The sequence below is a fragment of the Herpailurus yagouaroundi genome, unplaced genomic scaffold (assembly GCF_014898765.1).
Source record: "Herpailurus yagouaroundi ecotype Mexico unplaced genomic scaffold, PumYag 29, whole genome shotgun sequence".
In the NCBI taxonomy this organism is placed as follows: Eukaryota; Metazoa; Chordata; class Mammalia; order Carnivora; family Felidae; genus Herpailurus; species Herpailurus yagouaroundi.
In genome coordinates, this window is record NW_024412377.1 from 70,546,330 (window position 1) to 70,567,907 (window position 21,578).

Genomic DNA, 21,578 nt, shown 5'->3' on the forward strand with positions numbered 1-21,578 from the left:
TTCTTGCCTTGGTATTCTATTGACCCCTTCTCTCCTGTTTGAATTACACAAGTACCAACATAAAGAATATTCTCTGTCAGGGTGCCTTTGTCTTTTCTTTGGTAGAGACATTTCTTGCTTTCTAGATCTCACTACCTTAGACACAGAGAACATCAAATAAGCTCCCAATGTCTAAGTTCAAAATATGAAAAGACATTAAAAGAGATGGTGATCTTCAATTAAATTATTTAGCACTGATAATTTCCAAAATGAAATAAATTAACAACATATCATGGACTTTTTTTGTAAGGGAAAACAAAATTCAACAATACGCCATTCCATGTTACGATTTTTTTTTTTCACTGTGTATGGATCCTCCACAAACTTGGCTAAATGTTAAATTGCTCAGGTATATAATTAAGATGAGACATTTGTAAATGTCATAGGTGTAATCTTTTGGTATTCTGGAACTTGTTAAAACTTTTTAATATATTTAATGCTAATTTTATTAATATTTTAATCATAAATCTGGATCCTAGAAAATTTTACTATTCTCTTCAGCAAAAATTAAAAAGAGGAAAAAATGATGATGCAAAATGATTTATATTAAGTTGTATTTTACATTATGCCCTGGGCTATTATTAAAGGACACTAAAAGCAACAATCAATGAAATCTATTCCTAAACTTTTGCAGAAAAGTTGTTAAAGACATTGTTATAACTAAAATCCCAAGAGAGAATTTTCATTTAGAACTTACTGGTAGTAAAACTTTGTTTTAAACAAATTAATATCCTTCCTCTTCTCTAATCATGAAATTAGTTAACTCTTTTTCTATAATGGTTTCCATCTAAATATTTCATGCTCAACACAGGAATTATTAAAAGTCTTTAAAAGCCTGCTTTTTTTTTTTTTTTTTTTTTTTTTTGCCATGCTTAAGTGTCCACCATTACTTATTTTTTCACCGGTACTAATAACTTGTTTTTATTTCTATTTTAACATTATTCACTGTAATATAATTTGATTATGGCTACACAGGTTCTTTCTGAAACATGGTAAAATAAAAATTGATTTGTTTTTTAAATGTGCCAATAAATTCCTTAACTTCTTCAAGCAGTTAAAAGGGCAAATAGCCTCAATATTTTAGTGGGGTATGTGGTATCAACAACTATACTTTAGATATGCTTAGTTTACATTTTCCCCTTGGTTATAAACCTGCAATAGAATGACATTTTCCATAGATAAATCCTAATCTTGGGATGTGAAGATCTAAAAAATCTGACTTCAGCCGAAACTTTTGAGATTATTCACCTTTCTAAATCATCTGCTTCTGTCAAACTGATCTTGACTTCCTTAAAATAAGTCTCAGTTTTTAGATTATTCCCTTGCCATAACCACAAAAATCTTCTCTACTCCTTCTGCCTATCCTTAGGACCTACTTCAAATCCATATTCCTCTATGAACCCAACCAAGCCCATTTGTTCTTCTTCTGAATTCCTGTAATATATATTGGTACTTTAAAAATCAATCTTGGGCACCTGGGTGGCTCAGTCATTTAAGTGGTCGACTCTTAATTTCGGCTCAGGTCATGATCACAGGATGGTGGGATCAAGCCCCATGCTGTGCTCCACACTGAGAGTGGAGCCTGCTTAAGATTCTCTCTCTCTCTCTGCCTCTGTTCCTCTCCCCCATCCATGGTTTCTCTCTAAAACTAAAATTTAAATTTAAAAAATGCTGCTTTATAGTGTTCTACTAAATATTACCATAAAATATTGCTTTGAAAAAATTGTAACATTACCAAAATAACATGTTGAATACAAAAATCTAAAAAACAAACTTAAGTCAAAAGAAGTTACCCATAACTCCTCCAATTGGAGATAATCATAATATTCTGGAGTATAGTCTTTGAACTCTTCTGTATACATATGTACGTGCATCTTCTATGTGTATGTACATTTCATTTTTTGAAAAAAGGATAATACAGTAGCACTATTTTACAAATTATTTCTTCTTTAACAATATAGAACATGAACATTTTATCCTTTTAACAATACTTTTTTGATAAAGCATCTCCCTAAAAAATTATAACTCCTTAAGAGCAGGTGTCATGGTTTCAATACTTTTTTAAGTTCTAAATGGATAAAGCATTCACAGTGTCTTCAAAAAATAAAACAAAATAAACAGTAAAATACAATAAATGTAAACAGTAAAAAATTTCCCTTAGACCTCTGCTGACAACTTCAAACCCACCAAAACATGTGTATCCTCTGTTAGATATTATCAGTAGTGGTAGTTTCTTGAGTATATATTTAAAGTTTCTTTATCATTAAAAGCAAACCCAGACATATAATTTTATACTCCCCACACTTTTCTATACAAAAGATAACATGACATAAACTCTGTTTTATAGTTTAGTTTCTTTTATTTTTTTAAGTTTATTTATTTATTTTGAGAGAGAGAGAGTGCACTCAAGTGAGGAAAAGGCAAAGAGACAGAATCCCAAGCAGGCTCTGCACCACCTGTGCAGTGCCCAATGTAGGCCTAAAACTCATGAACTGGGAGATCATGACCTAAGCTGAAGTTGGAAGCTTAACCAACTGAGCCACCCAGACACCCCTTTAGTTTCTTTTATTAACAGTGCACCGTGGGGGCACCTGGGTGGCTCAGTCATTAAGCATGGAACTCCTGACTTCAGCTCAGGTGATGATCTCACAGTTTGTCTCACTGACAGTGTGGAGACTGCTTGGGATTCTCTCTCTTCCTCTCTCTCCTTCCCCACTGGCTGGCTCCCTCTCTCTCTGTCTCTCTGTCTCTCTCTCTCTCTCTTAAAATAAATAAATAAACATGAAAAAAATTAAAAATTGAAAAAACCACAATGCACCTTGGAGTTCCTCATTTACAGTACTCCATCAGATGGAGTACCATGTTCAATTTAACTAGACACCTATTAATGAACGTTTCAATTATTTCCAATATTACAAATAATGCTGAAGTGACTAACCTTGTGCTGACACCATTTCATACATATACAAACACAATTAAAGGATAGATTACTGAAGTGTTAATGCTAAGTCAAAGGTATACATACATTTTATAATTTTGATGGATTTTGTCAATTTGCCTTCTACAGAGATTTTTCTAATTTATATTCTCATTAGCAAAGTATCTAAGGGCCTTTTTGCACATCTTTGCCAAGAAAGTGAACTATTAAATTGTAACTTTATGCCAATCTAGTAAATGAAAAAATGATATTTCCTTAGTTTTAATTTCCATTTATTCCACTGAGTTAAGTAATTACCTGCCATATATTTAAAAGCCATTTGTATTTTTATTTTTTTAACTATCTACCCACGCCCATTAACAATTTTTCTATTTGGTTATCTATTTTTTTAAACAACTTCTAGAGGCTCTTTGTATATTAAAGGAATTGGCATTCTTGTGATATGAGTTTTTACTGATTAAATTAGCAAGTGTTTTTAATTATGTATTGATCTTTTTAAAAGCAGTTATTATATATATTTTTTCTTTTCTCTTTTTCTAATTCATCTCTTTATGGTATTATCTTTGTTAATTTATTCTTTCTGCTATACTTTTATTTAATTATGGATTTGTTTTTCCTAATTTTTTGAGTTGTATGCTTCACCCAATTATTTTTTGTTGTTGTTTTATTGATATAACTACTTAAGACTCTAAATTTTCTTCTGACTGCAAGTTTGGCTGAATCACTTAATTTATGCGTAAAATTTATTTCCCCCACCCATTTCCCACATTCATTGATGCAAGCAAAGAATATAGCCAAGAACTTTAGGGTAAATTCCTCTTTCAAAAGGTGTTTTTGCTGCAGTTTGGTAAGATCTACAGCAGCGGGGCTATCTGGTCATGTCTTAACTTTGTGCTATACAACTTCCACCCAGTCAAAGGTTGACTACCACAACATGTACTTTGAAGTCAATGAATTACATACGGTTCTTAGTTTCACGAAGAATGCAGTTTATGGACATTTTACTTTTGTTGTTCTCTTTGCTATGGTTTCCGGCAGGGAAGAGGGAAAAAAAGTGCTAAGTCACACAACCATGTTCATACCAGAAATCTTCTTATATACCTTCTTATACATTTCTACATGCTTCTCTGAGTCCATGCACATAGAAAATTTTCATAAATACTTTAAAATGATGAAATTACACACTTCAGACAATGGGCTATTAATACCAAATCCTGCCCTTCTACCTGCATTTAAAAAATTCCAATGAGAGGCTGGCTCCTGGGTGGCTCAGTCAGTTAAGTGTCCGACTTCAGCTGACGTCATGATCTCACGGTTTGTGGGTTGGAGCCCCAGGTCAGGGTCTGTGCTGACAGCTCAGAGCCTGGAGCCTGCTTTGGATTCTCTGTCCCCCTCTCTCTCTGCCCCTCCCCCACTCATACTCTGTCTCTGTCTCTCAAAAAAAAAAATAAACAAACATTGGGAACAATTTTTTTTTTAATTCAAATGAGTTATTCCTATCATGCCATGCCGAAAATGTTTACAAGGTAAGAAATATATGGAAGGATTACTTTAAAATCTAACTCCTTAGACTGAAAAATCATAATATTTAAGAAAGTATGAAGTAGGTTTATGGATGAAATACCCCTGAGAGGTCATTTAAGGAACATTAGTGGTCTCCAAGGCCTATTAATTTTTTTAAGCCTAACATTGCTCTTCCTCAAAATAACTGTTGGTAAAGTTTGAGATAAAAAAAAAACTGGAAGTCAGTCTATGTGTTAAATGCACTATGACAGGGTTCTTTTATTAAATAGATCAAGCCTAAAATTCAAGTTTAATTTGACTTCCCTGACTATGCTAAATGAAGGCTAAATATTCAAATATTACCCTCTATTTCCCTTAGCACAACATGTTATATAGTTCCTGCGGGACTAATTTTCATAAAGGATGACACCATAACTGTCAAGTTCACTGTTATATTCTGGTGCAGGAGTATTGGACTATAGCAAAAAAAAAAATGTTGTTAAACTACTGATGTTAACTGAGGCTATAGATTATAACTTATTCTAGTGGAGGTTGTAGTAAAAAGGTGATAAATATAAAAGAATCAGTTTCAGGACACACCTCAAAAATTTACAAGAAATGTGATTTAGGGTAAATTATGATCTTTGACTTTCCTAATCTAATAATGGGGATAATAATACTCAATGCACAGTTGTTGAAAAAATTTAATAAAATAACAGAAGTAAAATATTATCACCAGACTATGTACTCAACGTTTTTTTCTTCCTTCATAATTTAAAATCTTCCAAATTTTACCTTTACCTTTTCCAAACCTTCTGTTGTGAGTTATTTGTCACATGAAAAAATTTTTAAAGAAGAAAGAATACGCTATTCTACAGTTTCCAACACATAGCCACACAGATTTTCTTACATGATACTTACAACAACCATGTAGGATTACTGTAGGCAGAAAATGACTTGGGGGTTGACCTGGCCCAAATCACATGGTTGGGAGTGGTGAAAACTGGCATTGAAAAGTGGATTCTTTCTGCTCAATTTGGAGGTCCACAGGGTGATTTATGTATTCTTGATGAATTTATCCTAAGGAGGATAGTCTGTAATTTTTCGTGCTCTTCAATGGAGCTAATAACTGATCTTAAAGAGGCAATTAAGTAGAAATCTTAACAGCGAGCATTCTATATCAGAACTTTTTTTTTTTCCAAACTGTGGTCTCTGTAATTGGAAATCTAATTTGACATGATATCTCATTTTCAAGAGCTAAAAATAAATAAATAAATCACTTATCTGTCTTCAAATTTTAAACACAGTACTTTCTAAATATCTCATATAAAATGACAGCATAAGAGGATTAATTACAAAAGCAGAGCTAGCTAGATGCCTCCTAAAATAATATTACTGAGTGTGATATGATTTATAGTAGGAAATTGTATTTTGTCTTTGTCTCAATTTCTGGCACAAGGCTCCTAAAACCCTTGGAAATTCCTAAGTGCTCAGAGCCACAAAGGTGTCCTTTGTTACGCTGAGTCATGGTTAGACAGCTCTAGGTAACCTAAAGATAGGGCTAGTGCCATGAAAACCAACCTTGTGATTTGAGGGTTGGAGTTTTCAGTCCCAACCTCTTAACCTCCAGGAGGGAAGACAGGTTGGATAATGAGTTCAAGCCCCAGTTGTCAATGATTTAATCAAGCATGCCTATGTAATGAAACCTCCATATAAACCCAAAAAGACAGTGTTGGTAAAGGTGTGGAAATTTGGGAACAGTTGTGCCCTTAGACATCAAGAAGTGCCGTTCCCCTTCCCACATACCTTGCCTTATGCATCTCCGACATCTGGCTCTTCCTGAGTTATGTCCTTTTGTATCCAACTGGTCATCTATTAAGTAGAATGTTTTTCTGAGTGCTGGGAGGCACTCTAGCAAGTTAACTGAACCTAAGGAGAAGGTTGTTGGAACCTCCAATCTATCACCAGGATATCAGAAGCATAGTGACAACCTGGTTTTAAGATTGGCATCTGAAGATGGGCAGAGTAGTGGGGAGACTTGTAGGATTGAGCCCTTAACCTGTGGGATCTAACTCTATCTCCAGGTAGACCATGTCCAAATGGAATTAACTGCTTGGTGGCATGTGGGGATAAAAATAAACAAACAAAATGAGAATTTAAAAAAAACAACAACGGGCTGGGAGAAAAAGTTCTTAGAAATGAAGAACATTGGTTTTACTTTATTTAGATAGCCATATGACTACAAAAATATTCCCTTGAAATTAATTGACACTATTAAACATAAATATTTTGTTTTGAAGAGACTCACCATGAAAACTTACAAAATTTTATACAGAACTTTTACGTAAATGAAATGAATTTCTCAAATTATGTAATAAATAACTGACCTTTTAAGATAGTATACATTAGTTATTAAATTAATCCAAATCTGCGCTTACCTGCAATCACTCCATTTGTCTACACTGTTCCTGCCACACTAGCTTCTGCAGCTCCCCAGTTATACCTAGGAACACTCTTTCCCCAGACACTCAGGGAAGAAAGATACTGACCCAATGAAACACGAGCATGGCTCTAGGGCCTTGGAGTTGGCATCTGTTCTCACAGGCCAGTATTCATGCTGCGCTGTTAAATGCTTTTACTATTGCTCCTGCATATAACCCTACGGACAAGTCTTTGGTTTGGTTCACTTTTCTCTTCAAAATTTATTAGGAGGCCTTCCTGGATCACAATGATTTAAAAAACCAGCTGTTCCCTAGACACACACACACACACACACACACACACACACACGTCACCTAACCTCTGACCTCACCATCACACTCAGGTCATTATCTGCTTGATGGGCTTCATTTGCATAGCATTTATTGCACTCCAACATAATATAGATCACTGCTCAGCAGAGTGTGTGTTAACTAAATATTTGCTAAACAAATAAATATTAAGTCACATATATTTTCCAGTCATTTCTTTATTAAATTTTTATATTATTTTAATAATTTAATTACATAATTAAGGAACATGGATATAGATTTAAGGAAAAAGAAGTCCTAATTTCATAAAATGTTAAATTGAAAAAGACTTCAACCTATCAAAAACCGTATCTCAAGATTCCAAAAGAGGAAAATTATTAAACAGTAATATTGGAAGAAGCAAGCTATGTTACTTAACTATAAAGTAAAATAGTCTTTAAATGATCTGAAACCAAGAACATGAAGAGAAGACCGAATTAAAAGTACAGCTTTTCTCTTGTACGAACTGTTGTTTGTGTACATGTGTCCAAAACATTAATGCTGTTGCCACAAACTTGTCTCTTCACAAGTTAGTCTCTGTCACAGAAAGACTTACTCTCTGGGTGCCTGGGTGGCTTGTCAGTTAAGCGTCCCACTCTTGGTTTTGGCTCAGGTCATATCTCACGGTTCGTGAGTTTGAGCCTCACATCAAGCCCCATGTTGAGCCCCAAGTCAGGCTCACTGCTGTCAGTGCAGAGCCTGCTTCAGATCCTCTGCCCCACTCTCCATTCTCTCCCCATCCCCTGCTCGTGCTCTCGCTCTCTCTCAAAAATAAACACTAGAAAGAAAGAAAGAAAGAAAGAAAGAAAGAAAGAAAGAAAGAGACTTACTCTCTGCAAAACTGCCTCTACTGTTCTGGCATCCTACACTAAATTCTGATAAAATGCCACAGTTACTTGATTTAAGCTGGCAGGCAAGTCATTTGTCTAAAGTTCAATTTAAAGGCTCATTGCCTAACTCACCTGAATTTATTCATGCACTTTATCTTTTTTTTATATGTTTTTATTTATTTTTGAGAGAGAGAGACAGAGTACTAGTGAGGGATGGGCAGAGAGAGAGGGAGACACAGAATCCGAAGCAGGCTCAAGGCTCCGAGCTGTTAGCACAGGGCCTGATATGGGGCTCAAACTCACAAACTGTGAGTCGAAGTTGGATGGCTCAACCAACTGAGCCACCCAGGCACCCCTTATTCATGAACTTTAATTTCCATTCTAAAAGAAATTTCTTTAAAAAAACAGCTAAATATGAAGAAATATTAAATTTAACAAGACAAATAAACTTCAAGTCACCATTTAAATGTTAATGTTGAACTATGTGTCTTTCTTAACTAAATTTTATCAAGTCCTTATATTTTACCTCAAATCCCAGCATTACCACCCAATATTACTGTTTATTGATTTTCTTTTCATAAAGACTTGTAGTATAGTTTTTGATATTTTACAGTCTTTTTTTCAATTTAACATTTATGAAATCAAAGATACTTCCTTTTCCTTAAACCCACACCCTTGTTCCTTAAAATAAGCAGTTTATTCTAGTCTCTAAAGTCTAGACTCTGTAGTCTACGCAGATAGTAGGTAAGAACATGGGCTCATAGCTCTGCCTCTTAATTGTTCTGTTATCTTCTGCAAGTCATGATTTTAAGCGTCAGCTCCTCATTCATAATATTGTATGGGGCTAAAAACAACACTGATATTTATTATTATTATTATTATTATTATTATTATTATTATTAATTTACATCCAAGTTAGTATATACTGCAACAATGATTTAAGGAGTAGATTCCTTAATGCCCCTTACCCATTTAGCTCATCCCCCCTCCCACAACCCCTCCAGCAACCCTCTGTTTGTTCTCCATATTTAAGAGTCTCTTATGTTTTATCCCCCTCCGTGTTTTTATATTATTTTTCTTTCCCTTCCCTTATGTTAATCTGTCTTCTTTCTTAAAATTCCTCATATGAGTGAAGTCATGTGATATTTATGTCTCTCTGACTAATTTCACTTAGCATTATATCCTCTAGTTCCATCCACATAGTTGCAAATGGCAAGACTTCATTCTTCTTGATTGCCGAGTAATACTCTATTGTATATATATACCACATCTTCTTTATCCATTCATCCATTGATGGGCACTGGGCTCTTTCCATACTTTGGCTATTGTTGATAGTGCTGCTATGGGGCTAGTTATAATACTTCATAGGAATATGTAAGGATTAAATGAGATAACGCACATGAAAAGCTCAGCAAGCCCCTGGTCTAACAATTGCTCAATGAATTCAATGCTTCAACAAATATTTAATGAACCTCTGCTATGAGCAGGCACTGTTCTAAGCATGGGGGCTACAGCTGCACTAAATGTTAAATATAATTCTGGCCTTTATGGAACTTATATTCCACTTGGGGAAGACAGACAAGTAAAACTATATCATATAAAATAATTTCAAGTAAATACAACTGCAGCAAAGAGATATTAAGAAGCAGAAGAGGGGAATAATAAGGAAGTGAGGTATTATTTCACACAAGGTATTCAGAAAAGGCCTCTGTGATGAATGACATTGGAATAGAAACTGAACTCAGTAAAGAACAGGTTCTGTGCATCTCCAATGTGCTTGCTAACAGAAGAAGGATGGTGATGGGTGATCAATAACCCCTGTTACAACAGTGCCTTTCATCCTCCATTCTTTTCCACAAACTGTGGGAAGCAGCACAGCAGAAATCAGCCAGTGGAGGGTGAGGGAGAAATGGCTTGGGCACTAGCTTTATTATCATGAGAAAGTTAAATAATTCCTCTAATTCTAGATTGTCTAGTTTCTTGTACTTCTGAAGATAAGAAAGATAATCCTGTGGCCATGGTGTCCTCCAGTTAGGCATTATGATGATATATTTTCATTGGTAAGAAAGAAATAAATAGGAACTGAGAAGTCAGTTGCTATAAACAGAAATTAGATTGAGACCAAAATAGCACTCTTTATGTAGGCTAAAAATGAAGACTGGCAAGACGGAAATGAGATGTTTTATAGCATATTATATGGTCAAAGACATTAACTTCTTGCACAAATTAAATCAAGAAATAGATTCAAGTTATAAGACTATAAATAATTTCTCAAAGGAAGATATATAATAGATAATACCACCATAATATAATCCATGTCAGTTTGTTATTCACTCATAATTGAAAACTGTCTAATTTTCACAACTCTTTTTTGTGGTTTTCTTTTAAAAGAGTAATATGCTTCATTAAATAAAATGCATAACAATATTTACAACAAACAGATAACAAACTGCATATTTCAAGTACCAGTACTTTAGATCAGGTTAAGAATCAGCTGGATAAACTTCAAATTTCTACCTCATAAAACAATCATACATAGCTCCTTAATCTTCCAGGGCTTTCAGTCTATAGAAGTTATTTTCATAGCTAGTGCTATATAAAATGATGAGATAGATAATCAGCTCCACAGCCAGTGCTGGGAGTTTGAGAGAAAGAGAATAATTGGCCATGTAACAGTCCAGACAATCTACTCCATTTATCTAGGCTCGTTTCATGGAAATTTTTATATAGAGAAGGATATAGCTTTATTTGAAATTATATATTCCTACAAAAGCCCAGATCTGCATTTTTATGTGTCTCTTTTATGGCTTTGGTCTCTCAATTTAGACCTGGCTAAGCAAGTAGAAAATGCAAATATTTGGTTGGCTGTAAAATGGGCTATCAATATTTCTGAAAACCCAGTTGTATATCTTGTTGAACTAACATAGCTAGAACTGCACTGAAATTTATTTCATGCTGGAATTAAAGTTCAAACTTTTACATGTACAGGTTAAGTATACAAAACTCCTGTCACTTATAGTGCTAGTGAGAGGGCTATGGTAGAGGAGATGTCGAAGACAAACTCCAGACTTATGGTTTGAGAAGCTAAATATTTGGTGGTACAGATTTCCCCCATTATCCAAAAGTTTGCTTTAGGCCACTCTGCTTTTACAAAAGACTTAAATTAGTACCTGTTTTTGTTAACCGAAAGAAATTCGAAGAAACTTTTCACTTTTATGAAATGGTAATTGCTTCTTTGCTTTATGCCTTTTGCTTACAAAAGATTTCAGAGAAACACTCTACTTGTATAGTGAGGAAAACTTGTACCATTTAATAAAAAAGGAAGAACAAATTTGGGGGTTAAAGGTGATAAAATCAAGTTTTAGGTAAAGAGTGGAAAAATCTCTTATGTCTTTTGGGAAAGATATAAATGTAAGCTAGAAATATAAATTTGGAAGTCACTGATACGTAAACAGTACATGAAGCCATGGGAATTGCTCATCTTAAAGAAAGAATCCCTAGAATTCTGCAGAACAACAGCAGTTATCCATTGATGGAAGAGGAAACACTGACAAACATCTCTGTTTTACTACAGAAAAATATGAACACCTGTTTTAAACTAACAGAGAATTTTTATAAGGTTTTCTCAAATTAAAATGGGGGGAAAAGCAAAGAGAAATATATAAATGAAGAATGAACCAATCACATATGTCTAGAAAACTGTGCAAGAAGGCCAATGTCTTAGCCACAGAATTAGTGTTTAGCAACTGACTTTCAAAATCTTCTGTGAAAGCAATGTCAAGGCTCAGCCCCTCAGTAATGACTGAGTAATAGAATATGAGAACAAATACAGACATTAGTTCTAGACTAACAAAGGATAGCAACAGTTTTTTTTTTATTTCTTTTTCTGAATCTCAATTATACATTAGCATTCTTCCAAATAACACTTCCTTCATATTAAAAGTCATTCCTAGATATATAAAAATCAAATTAGCAGATATTAACCTACCAGGTTGTATAGCTGTTTATGGCCACACTGTTCTTGATAGTAGATGGCCTCCAAAGAAAAGGACTCTTACCTACCCCAGGTCAATTTCTGAAACATCAAAAGTACTCAGAAGCCAACCCAGCTCCATTGCTGCACTTTGGTCCAAGCCCCACAGATTTTATCTTAAAACACAAACCTTCTTCATACCCGTTCCAAACCTTATTAATCTCTTAAAGCATATGAACGTAATGTGTTCTGTGTTCGATCTTACAGTTAAAAATTACCCAGAACAATCTCTCACCTCACTGCTTGTCCCCACGTAAGAAACTTACAATTTATTGTATTTGAAGAAAATAGTATAGTTTTTTTTTTTAATTTCGAGTGTCTTATAACATATTGTAAACTTAACATCCAAAATTAAAATTCTAATTTACTCATAATTGCTGGACATATTCTTTGACTTTTACATCTTAGAATCTTTCATAAACTGAACCTTTCAAAGTCTGAACCTTACAAAGTAAAAGAAAGGCCTCAAGTGTTTCAAGGAAAACTGGGAAGGAAAAAAAAACAAAACAAAACAAGAACAGGCCATTTGTAAACCAGCAAACACTGAATAAAAAGGCAACCCATCCTAATAAAACCAAGGAACTAGCTGCCTTAGTTATATTAGCACTAGTGGTAATCACAAAGTCCTTATGTTTCCAAACTTCTATAAATAATCTAAGAACTTTATTTGTTGTGGTAAATGTTAACTCCCAAAGCATTTTATTTATATATATATATATATATATATATATATATACACACACACACACACATATATACACACACATATATACACACACACACATACATACACACACTCACCTTAGGAATAGGGTTCAGCAGAACTACACCTGATTTCTTAGTGATGACCTGTTTTGTTGTATAGTGATGTTCTATTAGTTGAGGAATGTTTGAAAAACCAGTGCCTTCAAATCGATACAGATTCTGAAGAAAAAACAATAAAGTAGAATAAATATAAAGACATTGCTTCAGCAAGACTACACTAGCAATAAATTAGGTTCCAATAAGAAAATTTACTATTATTGCACAACAATATGAATATACTTAACACCACTGAATGGATTCGATGGTAAAAGTAAAACTAAATATATAAATAAAACTCCAACATGCTGAAAAATTTTACCTTTCCATTGAGAACTTACTTTTTATAATGATTAAACAAAATTCAGACTGTTAAAAAACAGTTTGGAAAAAACAAGAAAGGAAGAAAATGAAAAACTAAAAGGACCTGGAATGCATTTTGCCAAATGATAACCAAAAGAAATAAAGCATGAGATATGTGTGAGTTAATCAAAAAGAAATGCATTTACATTATGTTTATATATGTCCCATTTGATAAATCTTCCAAAATAAAAAATGTCGGAAGTTTGAAGATATTATATCCAATATAGTAATACATATCTGAAGACCACCTCAGATGATTGATAAATATTTCCTATTTATCAACATAGTAGTAGTTGGTATTTCTATTACTGGGGTTATTCGTGTATTATTCTTTCACTAAAAGCACCTAGTCATTCACACACCATTAACAAAGAAATAAAATGCACAGTGACAAACAACAAATATCAGCATGCTCAACTCTTACACTTCGTGATTTCAAAACATCACAGAGGTAACATTTTCTCAAACTGTGACACAACCCCTTTCCTCTGTCTTCCTATTTAAAATAGGCATACAATAACCATATGGATGAATTGATAACAATAAATTTGGCATTAAAAAATATCTTGTTGGCCACACATTTCAATGCAGGAAGCAATGGAATGCAACGTAATATAATAAAAACTTCTTTCTGATTGTTCACAAAGTGCTTGCTCATACCTAAACAGGTGATATGTACACATGCCAATATGAATGTGCTCTAAGAAAACTATGTTAAGAAATAAGAACTTTAGAAACTACCAAAATGTGGATACTATTTACATTCCTGGAAGATTACTTTCCTAGTTAAAAGATTTAAGAAATTAAAGCTCTTTTTCCATAGTATAAAATAAGATTAAGTTTACCAGAATTGAATTTATATCCAACCTTTAAATGGATATTTGTTTCATCAAGTGAGGGACAAACAGGAGCTAGCTTACTGTAACACCTAACCATAGAATATAAATTCAACCCAAGGCAGTTCGTGTTAGAAACAATTCAGAGCAGTTGTTAATAAATTGCCTAAAGAATTTTTGTACATAGCAGTCAGGTCTGCTATGATATACTGACAATGATGTTTAAGAATATTTCATACTGAAGACACTAATATATTATTAGGCATTCAATGCACTGAGCAAGTTCTCTCAGGGTCTCAGTTCATTCATTGGTGAAACAAATATTTGGATCTCCTCAAAGAATGGGGCTTGACCACGTATCAATATACAAAACACTATGCCCAGTATATGGCACATAGTACACAGTCAAATATTAAATCACCAAAGCAATAAGAATCCTTGGATTATAAAAATTATTCCAGGGGCGCCTGGGTGGCTCAGTCGGTTAAGAGTCCGACTTCGGCTCAGGTCACGATCTCGCAGTTTGTGAGTTCAAGCCCCGCGTCGGGCTCTGTGCTGACAGAGCCTGGAGCCTGTTTCCGATTCTGTGTCTCCCTCTCTCTCTGTGACCCTCCCCCGTTCATGCTCTGTCTCTCTCTGTCTCAAAAATAAATAAACATTTAAAAAAAATTATTCCAAATCCAGATATAGGAAAATAAACATTTTCAATGAATGCTTAAAAGTGTAAATTAAATTTTCTCCAGGGATCATCATCAACTGCAAGTAATCAAATATCCTGGAAGGCATTGTTATATGAAACTGATTAAGAAATGAAGAAATGCAAAAGGTTATAGAAGTGAAACATGTAATAACAATATAAACAACCACAAAATTTCAACCAAATATACAGTATTATAACTTGAAAGACTCTGAGAGTAAATCTTAAGCATTCTCACCACACACACACAAGTATTTAACTGTGTGAGGCGCATGGATGTGTTAACTAACTGTCTTGATCCTGGTAACCATTTTACAAGGTATGTGTAACAAACCATCATGTTGCACATGTTAAATGTACACAATTGTATTTGTTAACATTTATTGACAATATTTGTCCATAAAGTTAAAAACATACCCACTGTTTTCCCTTTGTCTTCTTTCAGTCTATTCTTAATACAGCAGCAGGGGACCCTGTTACAGCAGATCATTCCATTACCTTGCTTATATTCTTATCTCCCTCAGAATAAAAGCTAAAGTCTTTACCATGGTCTTTAAGACACTATACAATCTGTCCTCTATCATCTCTCTTACCTCATTTCTAACCACTACCACTCCCCTCCACTTCCCTCCAGTCCCCCTCATTTCCTTCTTCTTTTAAAACACACTATACACACTCCTTTCTCAGGGAGTTTACATTTGCGGCTTAAATAGTTTCTCAGATGGACATATGGGTAATGGCCCTCCTACTTCCTCCAGTCTTTCAGCAGATGTCATCTTTCAGTAAGGTCTTCTTTGGCCACCCAACACAATATTCAGAATCCATTTTCTCACCCCAACTAAATTTCTTATCTCCTTTTCCTTATTGAATTTTTCTCCTCAGAAGTTAACACCATCTAACATCAAATATATTTTACTTTTTATCTTGCTCTTCATCTATCTCTTCCTCTAGAATGTAAGCTCATGAGATGATAAATTTTTACATTTGCTTTGCTCATCACAGTATCCCCATGGTCTAGAACAGTGCCTGGCACATATTTCTTAGATCAATAACCACGTATGAATGAATGAAATATAACGCATATTAAATAACTGAAGTTAAAGAGACAAGTAAGATAACTTAACCTGGAAATCAATACTGAATAGTTCAGACACCTGCAAACCCAAGATACTGAAGTACAATGTTGAATAGAAAGCAAGTAACATGATAAAATTCACAGAGAATCAAATTTCAAATCAGCCGCTAGTGTTATAATGTCTTATATAAAATTCCAATATACATTTATAACTAGAGAAACATTTGAATAGAATAATGGGAATTTTCATTTAAGAACATATCTAGCTTTTAGTTTAAAGACAGTTTTCTGCCACTGATGTAGTAATCATGGTGAGTGAATACAGTGAGTGATACAACAGCAGTACTTAATTCATGGGCTGAAGTAAGAAACTGATTTCTAGCAATTATCTTTTTAAAGTGATCATGTTGACATCAGTGAAGTTCTCAGAGTCCTAACTGTGCAAAACCGATTAACTCACTTTCCTAAAGATGAAGATAAAGTAATGAATCTAGAAATGATGCTAAGACATACGCTTATAAAGTTCAGCTAAGCATCAAACTCAGGTCAAGAGTAGTACATTCACAAAAACTGTTGAGGCCTTGTTTCTTGATACTCTCAAAATTCCGAATATTATAATTTGACATTGTATAAATCTGTATAAATTTCTTGTAGCTCAGATGACATGAAGTTCGGTTCACATACAAACAGATTCTTTTTTAAGTTTTTCTACACGGCTTTGCCAATGGTATCACAGAGAGAATCCAGAATAATCTATAAATCTAAAAATTGTTTTAATGTGCATATTTATTTTTGAGAGAGAGAGAGAGAGTGTAAGGGGGGAAGGGCAAAGAGATAGGGAGACACAGAATCCAAAGCAGGCTCCAGGCTCTGAGCTGTCAGCACAGAGCCAACACGGGGCTCAAACTCACAAACAGTGTGACCATGACCTGAGCTGAAGTTGGACACTTGACTGAGCCACCCAGGCATTTCCAGACTAATCTTTAAATAAGACACTTTTCTTTGGAGCGAATGTTGCTACTAATGATCTCTTAGGCAAATTCCAAAAGAAGCAATAAATAGAAAATAAATTTTTGCAAATTTCTACAAAGATCATTTTGTTGATTGTCATTTGTATTACATGATTAGATATCATGTAATATGTCATTGAAAATAAAAAGTATGAATAAAAAATATAACTCAAATTTTGTAAAATAAAAAATATATAGATACATATAATTAAAATATATCCAAAAAATCTCAAGGAATAGACACTGAACTGTTATGTTTCACAACACATTTGCTACATCTAGAATTTGTTTCTGAGTTATCATTGTGCTACTTAAGAATCAAATATGCATATGTATGAAAAATACATAAAAAAACAGAATCAGATTTTCTTGCTATACATACTTGCAGAGGAGTGTTATACAAGGAAGTCAGATAGAACAGAATAAGCACACAAAAAATGAGAAGTGGCTTCAATGAATGTATAATTTGAAATAATATGCCTGAATAGACCTCTTGAAAAAGAACTCAGAACAAGCCGGCAGAAGGAAGGAAGGAAGGAAGGAAGGAAGGAAGGAAGGAAGGAAGGAAGGAAGGAAGGTCATTTCTGAAAGAGGCTGAGACGAATATGCTAAACAAAAAACAAGAAAAAATAAAATACTCCTTTTCTTGGTAAAATACCTTAAAATGAAAATATAAAACATAAGTTCTAGCTTTGTCAAATAAAAACAGCTCATGGAATATATAAATATATAAATAACTCATTAAACCAGTACACAGGAAAGATTGTTAGAGAGTTTGGGGAATAGTATTAATAAGGTTTCTGTATGGCTTTCCTAAAAAGCCAAGTTAGCTTTTTTATTTATTTATTTATTTATTTTTTTTTTTTTTTAATTTTTTTTTCCCAACGTTTATTTATTTTTGGGACAGAGAGAGAAAGAGCATGAACGGGGGAGGGGCAGAGAGAGAGGGAGACACAGAATCAGAAACAGGCTCCAGGCTCTGAGCCATCAGCCCAGAGCCTGACGCGGGGCTCGAACTCACGGACCGCGAGATCGTGACCTGGCTGAAGTCGGACTCTTAACCGACTGCGCCACCCAGGTGCCCCCCAAGTTAGCTTTTATTCATTCTTCAGATGTTGTCTCAAATTTAACATCCTTAAGTTACCCAATTAAAACCTTTTATAGCAACATGTATCTACTTTACATCTTTTATTACATTTTATAATTATATATAGCATGTGTGATTTATAAATGACTGTGAACCTCCCCCCTAGACTATAAGCTCCACCATTACATCCCAGGGCCTTAAAAGTACTTGTTCAATCATTATTTCATGGAAATCAATATTAATGAGGTTTTGGAATGGCTTTAATTGTTAAGAAGAAAGTCATCTAAGTCTTTAATTGTGTACCAGGGACACAGAAAATGATATCTTGTGATAGTTTCATTTTGACTTTAAGGTATTTCTTGCCTTTTCTGGAGCCCTTGAATGGTATTAGAGCAATTAAAAAGATTCAAAGTATATTATATAAGCATATAACAATAAGGCACAAACTTGGAACCAACTGTCATTCAAACAAGTTTTGGATTACTCACTTTTACTTAGTTTTCCTTGAGATTCATAGCATGAATTTAAAAATGCATGTAGTTCAAAGAGCCTAGAGATTGTGGTAAAAGAACAAAGTAAACCTATGTGGTATGTTCTGAGACTGACTCTCCCAGATCTAACTGGAACTTGGCATATGATGACATCTAATAAATACCTTTTGAATAAACCAATGATTTAACACATTCAGATACCCAATTTCACACAGCAATTACAGCCTCCACTTTTGGGTTATTTTTGTTTTATTGACTCATATCCCTGGGACTACATGTTAGTATTTGCTGAATGACTGGATAAGGAAAAAAAAAAGATGATGATATGCCATTACATAGAGATTTTTTTGTTTTAAAATATTTATCATTGTGTTCTTGTAAATTCGTCACCATATATTAATTCAAATTTCTCAGTTCAACCATTCCTAATTCTGCATCTTTAATATTTATCTGTTCATGAATTCTACAAATGTCTCACTTACTAGGTTTTAGGTTCACTAAGAAGTAGGCCATACATTTTTCACCTTCATGTCCTTACTCTGAATAACATGGTACTCTACAAAAATGGGTTTCTAACAAATGACTGTCATATAAATAAATTAGAGAAATATAAATTGGCACTTTCCTATTAATAATAAGAAATTCTTGGGGCGCCTGGTGGCGCAGTAGGTTGAGCGTCCGACTTCAGCCAGGTCACGATCTCGCGGTCCGTGAGTTCGAGCCCCACGTCAGGCTCTGGGCTGATGGCTCAGAACCTGGAGCCTGTTTCCGATTCTGTGTCTCCCTCTCTCTCTGCCCCTCCCCCGTTCATGCTCTGTCTCTCTCTGTCCCAAAAATAAATAAATGTTGAAAAAAAAAATTAAAAAAAAAAAAAAGAAATTCTTTCTGGAGTATTTTGTCTAACTACATGTATTTTTGTTTTATCATACACAAAAACAAAGATTTGTGTATATATTTTCTTATCAAATAGAACAAAACCATTTAAATCTCTGTGAAAATCTATCAACATTTATGACACAAAATAAACAGGTTTAGCTACAAACACTAAAGATGTTTAGATGCAAAGTCTCTTACATCAAGCACCCTAAACAGGCTAGTAACTATGGAAAAGGTCAGTGAATAACAACGAAGATTACAGAGATTGAGATAATCCTGTATGTATGTGTGTGTATATATATACACCTGGATTTACAAAATTAATAAATTTAGCATCTAATAAAGATTACAACTTAGGGTGCCAATGTGGCTCAGTCGGTTAAGCGCCTGAGTCATGATCTCACAGTCCTGAGTCATGACTCTCACAGATCTCAAGTTCAAGCCCCATGTTGGCTCTGTGCTCAGAGGCTCAGAGCCTAGAGCCTGCTTCAGATTCTGTGTCTCCCTGTCTCTCTCCCCTTCCCCACTCGCACTCTGTCTCTCCCTCAAAAATAAAATAAAAACGTAAAAATAAATAAATAAATGAATAATTAAAAGAAAGTACAATTCTTGCTTGAATAAGACCAAAGATAGATATTCTCTCCTAGAACAGTGAAAAATGTAAAAATTAGAAGTATCTGTGTCCATCTAGATCATTCATAGTGTTCACATAATGTTCACAGCAAGCAGAGTTTCACAATCGGTTAAAAAGTAACTGCAAGGACTGCTGGGGGCTCAATCAGTTAAGCCTCCGACTGTTGATTTCGGCTCAGGTCATGATGTTCTGGTCCTGAGATCAAGCCCCAAGTAGAGCTTACTACAGAGTGTGGAGCCTGCCCCTCCCCCACTAGTTCTCTCTCTCTCTCTCTCTCTCTCTCTCTCTCTCTCTCTGCCCACCCCCGCCATCTTTCTTTCTCTCTCAAAATAAATAAATAAACTTAAAAAAAAAAGTAACTGTAATATGGGGGTACCTGGCTGGCTCAGTTGGTTAAGCATCCGACTCTTGATTTTGGCTCAGGTCATGATCCCAAGGTCATGAGATTGAGCCCTGCATTGGGCTCTGCACTAGGTGTGGAGCCTGCTTGGGATTCTCTCTCTCTCTCTCTCTCTCTTTCTATCTCTCTCCCCCCCCTTCTCTCCCTGCCCCTCTCCTTCCCCTACATCCCCCCCTTATCTAAATCAAAAAAAAAAAAAAAAAAACAAATAACAAAAAGTAACTGAAATATGTAGAAATAAATAAATAAATAAATAAATAAATAAATAAATAAAAGCTTCAAAATAATTGCCATCCTACACTGCAGTTGATAGAGACAATGTTGTTAAAAATAGCATTACTTGTGATTGTGAATACCTCAAACCTTAATATATAAATTCCAAAACAATACATTCATTACTATTTAAATTTCACAAATAAATCTCACGGAAACCCAAAAGAAACTTTTTAAATTAACTTTTCCAATTACATGGATATTTCATATAAAGTACATTTTATTTTCTCTCAAGTGATATTATCAAACAATGGTAAAAATGGCTAATATTTGCAAAGTACCTTGCACCTTATGAAATACATACTTACTGATTTGATTCTCAAAATTTTGGTACCAGCTATTACCCCCATTATTTCCCAAACCAGAGGGTTTCTAGAGTACAAACTGGGACAGAAACCCAACTCTTTTCATACCAAGTTCAGTGCTTTACCCACTTTTTGGTATTTTTCCTACTTTCTAAAATCTCATCTTTCTTTATGTCTTCCTTTCTTAGTACACTTGTCCCCTCATTTACATACAGCTTTTATAATCTACTACTGGATTATAAACTCCTTGATTGGACTATGATAGGCAATCACTAAATATCTCATAATGAATTCCCCCATTTATTGACGCCTTTCAGGCAACAGGTATATGAGGAAGGAAATGAGATAATTTTAGCTCATGAAAGATTTACCTATACAAATTGAAAAAGAATTTAAACATCCCCAGTCTATATCACCTTAAAACTTCTTTTTTCAACTAATTTAAGAGCTCAACATTATATAGTGAGAATTAACTAAATAAAATTAGGCAGTGAAAAACCCGAGGCATTTACAGAAATACAGGCACTCTCATGTGTAACAGAGATCTTTGCAAAATTTCAGTGACAGAAGGAAGCTGAATAAAATCTTCAAATGTGAA

The 21,578-nt window shown here is 34.3% G+C and overlaps 1 protein-coding gene across 4 annotated transcripts in view; it reads right to left on the reverse strand.

The window, feature by feature from the left end:
• FER (FER tyrosine kinase) overlaps positions 1–21,578 on the reverse strand; it is a 437,513-nt gene that overhangs the window by 209,155 nt on the left and 206,780 nt on the right. For all 4 annotated transcript variants that reach the window (XM_040447039.1, XM_040447033.1, XM_040447048.1 and 1 more), the window contains one exon: positions 12,934–13,056. In XM_040447039.1, coding sequence (XP_040302973.1) covers positions 12,934–13,056 — 123 coding nt within the window. The remainder of the gene's footprint in view (positions 1–12,933; positions 13,057–21,578) is intronic.